Source organism: Hypanus sabinus, unplaced genomic scaffold (assembly GCF_030144855.1).
Source record: "Hypanus sabinus isolate sHypSab1 unplaced genomic scaffold, sHypSab1.hap1 scaffold_43, whole genome shotgun sequence".
Classification (NCBI taxonomy): Eukaryota; Metazoa; Chordata; class Chondrichthyes; order Myliobatiformes; family Dasyatidae; genus Hypanus; species Hypanus sabinus.
Window position 1 is genome coordinate 1053276 of NW_026781307.1, and position 10000 is coordinate 1063275.

The window sequence follows — 10000 nt, forward strand, 5'->3', positions numbered from 1 at the left end:
GGGTTAATGCCCTACGACATAGTCCCGTCAGACCTAATAGTCCTTTTTACTCAGAGAAATTAACTCGTTGTGAAAATGCGTGACAGCTCTCTGCATTTAAGCGCAAGAACACAGAACGTAGCAGTCATAAGACTTCATAAAGGGTCTGCAATGACAATCCGGAATTTTAGAAACATAGAAATCCTGCAGCACAATACAGACCCTTCGGCCCAAAATGCTGTGCCGAAAATGTAATGCCTTTTGAAAATAACTAGGGTTACCCGTTGCCCTCTATTTTCCTAAGATCGATATAACTGTCCAGAAGCCTCTTAAAAGACCCTGTTGCATCCGCCTCCATCACCGTGGCCGGCAGCCCATTCCACCCACTCACCATCCTCTCCGTAAAAAAAAACTATGTCTGACATCTCCTTGGTACTTACTTCCAAGCTCTTTAAAACTGCGCAGTCGCGTGTTCGCTATTTTTGACTTGGGAAAAAGCCTCTGACTATCCACACGATCAATGCCTCTCACTAACTTATTCGCCTTTATCAGGTCACATCATATCTTCCGTCGCTCCAAGGAGAAAAGGCCAAGTTCACTCAAACTATTCTCATAAGGCCCGCTCCCCAATCTAGGTAACATCCTTGAAAATAACCTCTGCACAATTTCCATAGATTTTCACATCCTTCCTGTAGTGAGGCGACCGGAACGGAGCAAAGTACTCCAAGTGGGGTCTGACCAGAGTCCTATGTGGCTGTAACATTAACTCTCGGCTCTTAAACTCAATGACACGATTCATGAAGGCCAATGCACCGTGTGCCTCCTGAAGCACACAGTCAACCTACGCAGCAGCTTTCAGTGTCCGATAGACTCGGACCCCAAAATCCCGCTGAATCGCGCAAAACCCCACATTGCCAAGAGTCTTACCATTGAGACCATATTCTGCCGTTATGTTTGACCTAGCAAAATGAGCCACTTCACGCGTATTTGGCTGGAACTTTTCAAACTTCCTTGGCAACCTATGGATCTCCCGCTGTAACCTCTGAAAGCTCTCCACACTGTCCACCACACCCCCTACCGTCTGCCATCAGCATATTTACAAACCAATGTTCCACTTACTCATTCAGGTCATTTGTAAATATCACGAAGAAAAGGGGCCCCAGAACAGATCCCCAAGGCACACGAATGGTCACCGATCTTCATACAGAATCTGTCCTGTCTACAAACACTCTTTGCCTTCTGCAGGCAAGCCATTTCTGGATCGATAAAGCCAGGTCCCGTTTGATCCCATCTCTCCTTCCTTTCTCAATAAGCCTTGTATGAGGAAACTTATTAAGTCCCTTACTCAAATCCATATGCACTACATCTATTGCTCTAATTTCATCAATATGTTTTTTTTCACATCCTTAAAACATGTAATCAGGTCCGTAAGGTACGAAATGCCTTTGACAAAGCCATGCTGACAATTCCTAAACATATCATAGCCTTTCAAATATTAATAAATCGTGTTTCTCAGGACAGCCTCCCGCTGTCAAACTAATGTTTTATTTTCAATTTGACTCTTTGTCAGGCATTTCCCAACATTCCAGTCCATATTATCAGTATTTCTATATTATAGGTACGCACCAGTGGGGTAAAGATTATCGATCGCAAACATTTCCACGGTGTAGCCCGCCTTTGTTTTGCGTTTACCAATATTTTTGGGGTTTAATCGTGCGTCTCTCGGTCTCTTACACGGAGCTGTCACAACCAAAATACCTGTTGCAAGCAAATACTTCGAAATCAGCAATCGCAGGAACCGACACTGTTGGCTTTGCCCACTTTCGTCTTGAATCGTTTGTTCTGCAGTTCCTGTTTTCAATTCGAAGAAAACGCTTTCTGAGATCCGCTGCTGCTGGAATCGGGTCAGCATGTCGGCGTCCAGCTTGCCCTGTGGTGCAATCTGACAGTTCAATTGCAACATTACCTCCTCTTCTTGTGCTGGCTGCAGAGGCAATGGGTCATTCGGCCAACCAACCTGCCCCCTCTCCCATTCACTATCTCTGATCTGCTGCTGAATGGTTCTGACCCCTTCCTCTTGGCCGCCAAATCCTTAATTATTGTAAACTTGTGTTTAAATGCACCCAGAGATCTCGGTTTGTTTTATTGAGATGTTGGATTTTTTTTCTCCTGCAAACGCGGCCTTCTCACGACAAGCGTAACTGTGTTCAGGAATATAGGAATAAAAAGAGGTTGGTTCAGTTATTCACAGTCTCACTGGGACGTAGAGCGTTCTACACTGTTCGGTGATGCTGAACTCTCAAGGGAATACAGATACAAAATTCCCCGAATGCGGCGTCACACGTAGTCAGGATCATAATGAGAGCTTTTGGCACATTGGCCGTTATAAAATAAAGTATTGAGTATAAGAGTTGCAATGGTATGGTGAGGTTGTACAAGGCATTGGTGAGGAGGAAGTTGTAGTATAGTGTGCAGTTTTGTTCACCGGATTACTGGAAGAATAATAATAAGGTTGAAAGAGTTCAGAGAACGTTTACAAGGATGTTGCAGGAACTTGAGAAACAGAGTTATAGAGAAAGGTGGAATAGATTAGGAGTTTATTCCCTGGAGCGTAGAAGAATGAAGGGAGATTTGATAGAGGTGTATAAAATTATGATGGGTATAGATAGAGTGAATGCAAACAGGCTTTTTCCACTGAGGCTAGGGGTGAAAATAATAGAGGACGTGGTTTAAGGGTGAAGGGGGAAAGGTTTAAAGAGAACATTACGGGGAGCTTCTTCACACAGAGAGTGGTGGGAGTGTGGAATGAGCTGCCAGATGAAGTGGTAAATGTGGGCTCACTTTTAACATTGACGAAAAGCTTGGACAGGTACATGGATTAGAGGTGTATGGAGGGATATGTTCCTGGTGCTGGACAGTGGAAGTAGGCAGAAAAAAATGTTTCGGCACAGCAAAGAAGGGCAGAAAGGACTGTTTCCGTGCTGTAATATTCTAAGGATCTGTCGCTGATCTCTCTTCAGTAGGAAGACACCATTTCTATGTTTTCCACATCCTTCCTGTAGTGAGGCGACCAGAACTGAGCACAGTACTCCAAGTGGGGTCTAACCAGGGTCCTATCTAGCTGTAGCATTAACTCTCAGATGTTAAACTCAATGCCACGGTAGATGAAGGCCAACGTACCTGAAGGCTTCATCACCACAGAATCAAACTGCACAGAAGCTTTGAGTGTCCTCTGGACTCGGACGCCAAGCTCCTTCTGATCCTCCACACCGCCAAGAAAGTCTGGCCTTTAGTACTATATTCTGCCATCACATTTGACCCATCAAAATGAACCAACTCACACTTATAGTGGAGCGTCATATACTGTTAGTCCATGTGTCTATGTTAATTTTATGTAACCCTCAATTTACTTGTACATTGCGCTTCATAGGATATCTTTTATGTATATTATTCTATCTCCTTTAACTGAGCTGTTTTAAGCTAATGCATTGTGCTGCATCAGATCCGGAGTAACGATCGACAAGCAAGCGGAAATGTGCAGACTCTGGAAATCCGAGCAACACACACACACACACACACACACACACACGCGCACACACACACACACACACACACACACACACACACACACACACACACACACACACACACACACAAACACACAAAAACACACACACACACACACACACACACACACACAAACACACAAAAACACACACACACACACACATACACACGCACGCACACACACACACACAAACACACAAAAACACACACACACACACACACACACACACACACACACACACAAACACACAAAAACACACACACACACACACACACATACACACGCACACACAGACAGATGGAGGAAATCAGCAACCAGCCAGCAGCATCTGTGGAAAAAGAGTGAAGAGTCTACGTTTTATGTTCTGCCCAAGGGTTTTGGCCCGAAACGCCGACTCTTTACTTTTTCCCTAATGGATGCTGCCTGGTCTGCCGAGTTCCTCCAGTCTTTTGCCTATGTTTTGCTCCGGGTGTATGAATCGTTTTTATTTATTCACCTCTTCACCACATGTGGTACTGCAGAATAATCTCGAACCTTGAAAATGTTGAGAGCGTCTATGTTAGTCCTTTGTAGACGTAGGTGAAGGGAAATGTTTCTAATAGTTAATCCGGCAGAAACTGGTTCCGATTATCTACTTCCATCAGCCTCCCGGTACAACTGGAATAACTGTTATGAACTAATGCCTGGCCGGATGTGTGGCCAGATTTGAGGTATTCCACATGACTTGGTTCGTCCACTAACCACGGGGCGACCGCTGACGACATGCTCGCTATTCAGTGGAATGCTATTACTCGCGTTCCCCAGGACGCCATAACCTTCGACCTTTTGCTCATTCTGCTCAGTGACTCCCGCGGTTCATTGTTGGTTCATGCGCTCTGTCAGTCTTTAAGCGAACGGGAGATTTATATTTAGGAACAAACCTTTAGTGGATGGACCGTGTATACTTGGTCAAAATTTTCGCATTTGGTAAATTGGAAGTAAATTAATTGAGACCTCATATTTTTAGTTTCATAATGTTTGTTTAATATGCCATGTTTGTGACAGTGTCCGAGCGGAGCAGAGCTTGTTCCACAATTTCAATTTATCAGCAGGATCTCGGTTGATTAATAGAGAATGGGTAGAAAATCACAACTAAATTATCTACAAATAAGCAATCAAATAATCTCCAGCATTTGATAAGGTTCCACACGGTAGGCATTTTTTTTTTAGAAAGTCAGAAGGCATGGGATCAAGGGAACCTTTGCCAGGACGTTTCAGAATTGGTTTGCCTGCAGAAAGCGGAGGATCGTGGTGGAGTGTGTACATTCGGATTGGAGGGTTGTGACTAGTGGTGTCCGACAGGGATCTGTTCTGGGACTTCTGCTTTTCATGATTTTTATTAATGACCCGGATGTGGAGGTAGAAGGGTGAGTTGGCAAGTTTGCAGAAGACGCAAAGGTTGGTAGTGCTGTGGATAGTGTAGCAGATGGTTAAAGATTGCAGAAAGACACTGATAGGATGCAGGAGTGGGCTGAGAAGTGGCAGATGGAGTTCAACCCAGAGAAATGTGAGGTGGTACACTTTGGAAGGACAAACTCCAAGGCAGAGTACAAAGTAAATGGCAGGATACATGGTAGTGTGGAGGCGCAGAGGGATCTGGGGATACTTGTCCACGGATCCCTGAAAGTTGCCTCACAGGTACACAGGGTAGTTAAGAAAGTTTATGGAGTGTTAGCTTTCATAAGCCGAGGGATAGAGTTTAAGACTCGCGAGTTAATGATGCAGCTCTGTAAAACACTGGTTAGGACACACTTGGAGTACTGTGTCCAGTTCTGGTCGCCTCACTAAAGGAAGGATGTGGAAGCATTGGAAAGGGTATAGAGGAAACTTACCAGGAGGCTGCCTGGTTTAGAGTATGCATTATGATCAGCGATTAAGGGAGCTAGGGCTTTACTCTTTGGAGAGAAGCAGGATGAGAGGAGACATGATAGAGGTATACAAGTTATTAAGAGGAATATTTAGAGTGGACAGCCAGCCTCTTCCCCAGGACGCCACTGCTCAATACAAGAGGACGTGGCTGTAAGGTAAGAAGTGGGAAGTTCAAGGGGTATACTAGAGAAAGGGTTTTTACTCAGAGAGTGCTTGGTGCCTGAGTTTGCGGTGAAGACAGATACACAAGCGAAATTTAAGAGACAGCTAGACAGGTATATGGAGGAATTTAAAGTGGGGGGACATATGGGAGGCAGGGTTTAAGGGTCGGCACAACATTGTGGGCTGAGAGGCCTGTACTGTGCTGTACTATTCTATGTTCTATGATTCAGTATCGTCTATAAAGATGGACCAAAGTGGCTTATAATAATGCTAATTTAGCACAATTTAAAGACATATCTCAACATTACACCCGGGGTTTTGAACGGTTTTGGAGTGAAGGCATTTCCTTTCACACACTCGGTGTCCCCTTTCTTAACCTGCAATTGAATGTTCTATCACAGTGATGCATCTGCACTGGCCGGGTGATCAAGCTTGGGGCCAGTCCAGTTCAAATTCCTTAAACCAGTCTGAGGTCCAATTGAGTAAACTGAAATAAACCGAAATAATTTACATCCCCCCCCCCCCATGGGCTTGGTCGCGCACTTAAGAGGGTTTGGTCGCCAATTGTAAAATCTATGAGCAACCAAGAACAGCGCTGTTGTTGCAAGTGCCGCCTTTGCCCGCAGGACGATATTGTTCAATTATTGAGATAGGTAGCGATGAAGCGGCCGAAACGACATCGGAAAGGTCTTTGGGGGCGGAGGGCGGCTGTCAATCAATTTGGTGAGGACTGGGGAGGCTGGACAACACACAGCGATTGGCAAGATCCTGGGAGTAGATCAGATAGCAGATGTGGAATGAAATGGAAGTTATCGAAGTGGTAGCTAGGGTAGTTAAGAGCGCAAATGAGATCCTCTCTTTAGAATTCGCGTCTCAGCAAGCAAGCTTGAAGTTGCCATTGGCATAACTTTAAGAAGTTTTGGTCGCCCATAGCTATGAATTTTGACTCGGTATAGGCTGGTGTTGGATTAAGAGGAATTATGCACAATGCTGTGGGGGCAAAGCTGGACAAGTGAGGACACGGCGTTACCACAACAAGGAATGTTGGACAAATGAGAGAAGAAAGGTAAACGATTGAAATAGTGAACAGTAAGAGTGGAACTAACTAATGCACCTGCCGTTAGAAAATCAAAATAAAAGAAGTATAATTTGGGACATGAAATGTTAGACTATGTTTTTGTTCTACACGGAGGCTGCTCGCTATCAAATTTGTTAGTTAGGGTCAGTGTGTGTTTGTGTGTGTGTGTGTGTGTGTGTGTGTGTGTGTGTGTGTGTGTGTGTGTGTGTGTGCGCGTGCGTGTGTGTGCGTGTGAGACCGTCCTCCAGTGAGGGTCAGTGTGTGTGTGTGTATGTGTGTGACCGTCCCCCAGTGAGGGTCAGTGTGGGGGTGTGTGTGTGTGTGTCTGTCCCCCAGTGAGGGTCATTGTGTGTGTGTGTGTGTGTGTGTGTGTGTGTGTGTGTGTGTGACCGTCCCCCAGTGAGGGTCAGTGTGTGTGTGTGTGTGACTGTCCCCCAGTGAGGGTCAGTGTGTGTGTGTGTGTGACCGTCCGCCAGTGAGGGTCAGTGTGTGTGTGTGTGTGTGTGTGTGTGTGTGTGTGGCCGTCCGCCAGTGAGGATCAGTGGGTGCGTGTGTGTGTGTGTGTGTGTGTGTGACCGCCCCCCAACCTTCCCCACAATATGTGTCAATGTTAGATAAAGTCCTAACCAGAAATTCTACGCATAAATTACATCGAAAACTCAGCCAACAGCGCCAGGATGCACAGCCACGCCATTGGGAAAATGCCGGTCCCCTCACACCGCAGCACAATCATCTCGCCTTTACTGCCCCTCTCCACCCTTACCCGGATCCCAGCCTTCCCGTCCGTCTGGAGAGAAATATCAACTCCGTCAGTACGCGGTTCGTAACTCGTGATTTTGAACGCTTCATATGGCGGAATCAGAACCTCTTCCTCATCGGGGTAAAACGAGTAATTTTGTATCTGGGCACCGTACTGAGAGAACATTGTAAACATTGTTTTGTTGCCAAACCTCGTCAATCTGGTGCGAGAGGACGAAGCAAAATAACCAAATTTCATTCTAGATCCCACCTCACCAAATGACTCTTTGTGCATTCCTCTGTAGGTCGGCTGGGGTGTCAATCCTGAGTCCTCCCTCACTCTCTCGATGGCAACGGAGAGAAGATACTGGAATGCTTTGAAATGAAATTTCTCCGCGTAGACGGAGTCGTTAGCCCCGTACTTCCTCATCGCCTCATTGAACTTGCTACATAAATTATTCGGAAGCGTGTAGGCAATTAAGGCCACCACGTGTTGTTCTCTGAGCCCCCGGGGTACTGAGACATTTCTCAGCCGCGGGTCGTTTTCTCTTAGGTCAAGTGCATTCTTCCATGCGTTGTCAAGCGCTTTATTAATTTCACGCTCCTTTGCGAGATATTCAGTGGCCAAGCGGTCGGTCTCTTCGTTCTGGGTGTAGATGTAAGCGGCAGAGTCATTCATCATGCTCAGTATGATGACGTCATCCTCGTTGTTCCCGGTGTTCCTGTCTACATTCCCCCGACCTATACACGGATAGAAACTTGAAATCAGAGCTGCGTTATGCACAAGGGTACAACGAGACAGGACGTTATTCGTTTGACGGGGGGGGGGGGAGGGGGTGGGGGGGAGACACGGGTGATATCTAGAGTTGTATAAACTTAAGAGGGGCATAATCAGCGTCACAGGGGCATAAACAACAATCCTTTCCCGAGGTTTGATGCATCATGAAGAACAAGGTTTGGGGTTGTAGGCGATTTAATGGGAAACCGCGCGGGAATTTTCCACCACAGAGAACATGCATTCATATGACCCGGACGGAGCCGCCGCTCAGAGGAAATTTGAAGCGTCATTGCACAGGTACATGGACAGACATAGACGGGCTGGAGATAGGACTTTACTTAAGGACTTGTAAAAGTTCTCTCCCTTCGCCGGCCTAAGTGTCGAACTTGCTTTGCTCCCCGATCAGGTTCACCTGAAGCAGCCGCAGCGGCTCGTGGGCAGAAATGCCTGGGGTCACCCGGTCCGTAAAGGAATGTGGTGGCAACCCACTTGCTTCGCGGAAAAAAAAAGTAAAGAACAATCATAGTCATGTGATCATCAACGCCAACATCAAAAAAGGTAACCAGCGAGTAATCAAAGACAAGACTTAATTGGCGGGACAGGAACCAAACTCAGATCGGCCTCTCGGCCTTAATGGCCGGTTGTTCTCGTGCCGTGTCACACTATGACGCTCTGACCCCCAATTGTCGGAGAGACGGATTTTGGGCCCCCACCTACATCAACTCCATCTTCCAGCAGATCGGCGGTAGATACCGACGCCTGGATGATTCAGCTCTACGTCGGGACACTTCCTGAATGATGTTCGGAAATCTGCTTCCTCTGCTGATCCCCAGCAGTGTGCCCCAGATGCTCTCACCTGTCTGGGTGAAGAAGGGATCCCGCAAGACCGCTCTAAATCTTCCATCCTTAGATCTCCCAACTCCAGTTTATATGCCTCTGAGATGGGGAAGGCATTTCTGCCGTCGATTCCAAAATAATAATCCTTTCGCAATATGTTTCAGCCATGTCCCTTTGAACTCCAGTGTAAACAATCAAATGACTGAACTTTGCCTCCCCAGGCAATGAATTTTCCTCCCTCTACATTTGGTGCTATCACATCCTTCCAAAGGTGCGGTCCTGGTATTAAACAACAGATTCATATAAAGTCTGTACTCTTCTTAAGTAACCTCCATGACTCTAATCCCATCATACTCTCCGGCAGTACATTCCACGTACTCAACACCCGCCGGATGAAATCGATACCGCCGAGGCTTCTCTCAGAATATCAAAGGTACCAGACATAGTCAGTCTCGGAAGACAGCATAGTGAGGCCAGAGTGGGTGGGATTTCCATCCGGTACTTTATCTCAGCACGCTGTATCTCAGTCAGCACTGGAAATGTGTCAGGAACTGTTTACAGAAGCCCTTCCCGTCACACTCCGAGCATTAACAGGGGGTAGAAGCTCTGGACTGTTGCCCGCTTGATTACCCCAATCTGCTTCGCACCCCTCTCCTACCGCCCTGAAAATTTCCAACTGATGAATCACAGGGGGGATGATAACGGAGTGTCGAGCGCTTAAAGAAAGTGAGCTGGAAAGGCTTAGTTCGCCCCCTTATGAATTCGACGCACACCCTCGCCGCGTTCCTGGGGGCGGACATGACACGTCCGGGTTTAGGACGGGTTGATGCCGGATGGGTGGACTAATCGCAGGAGAGTGACTCGAATGTGTGTGGTGATAGAATGGATGCGGTCTGGATTTTACCCAAATTTAGGAAGTATGTTCCCAACTGGATTGCAAAAGTTGCGATTT

At 46.5% G+C, this 10000-nt stretch overlaps 1 protein-coding gene across 1 annotated transcript in view; it reads right to left on the bottom strand.

Moving 5' to 3' along the window:
* Window positions 1-7274: 7274 nt before the first annotated feature.
* The window catches only part of LOC132388879 (GPI-linked NAD(P)(+)--arginine ADP-ribosyltransferase 1-like), a 2933-nt gene continuing 207 nt past the window's right edge, over window positions 7275-10000 (bottom strand). Inside the window, exon 2 of the mRNA XM_059961313.1 lies at window positions 7275-8174. Within this exon, the coding sequence (XP_059817296.1) occupies window positions 7342-8174 (833 nt within the window). The 3' untranslated portion in view covers window positions 7275-7341. The remainder of the gene's footprint in view (window positions 8175-10000) is intronic.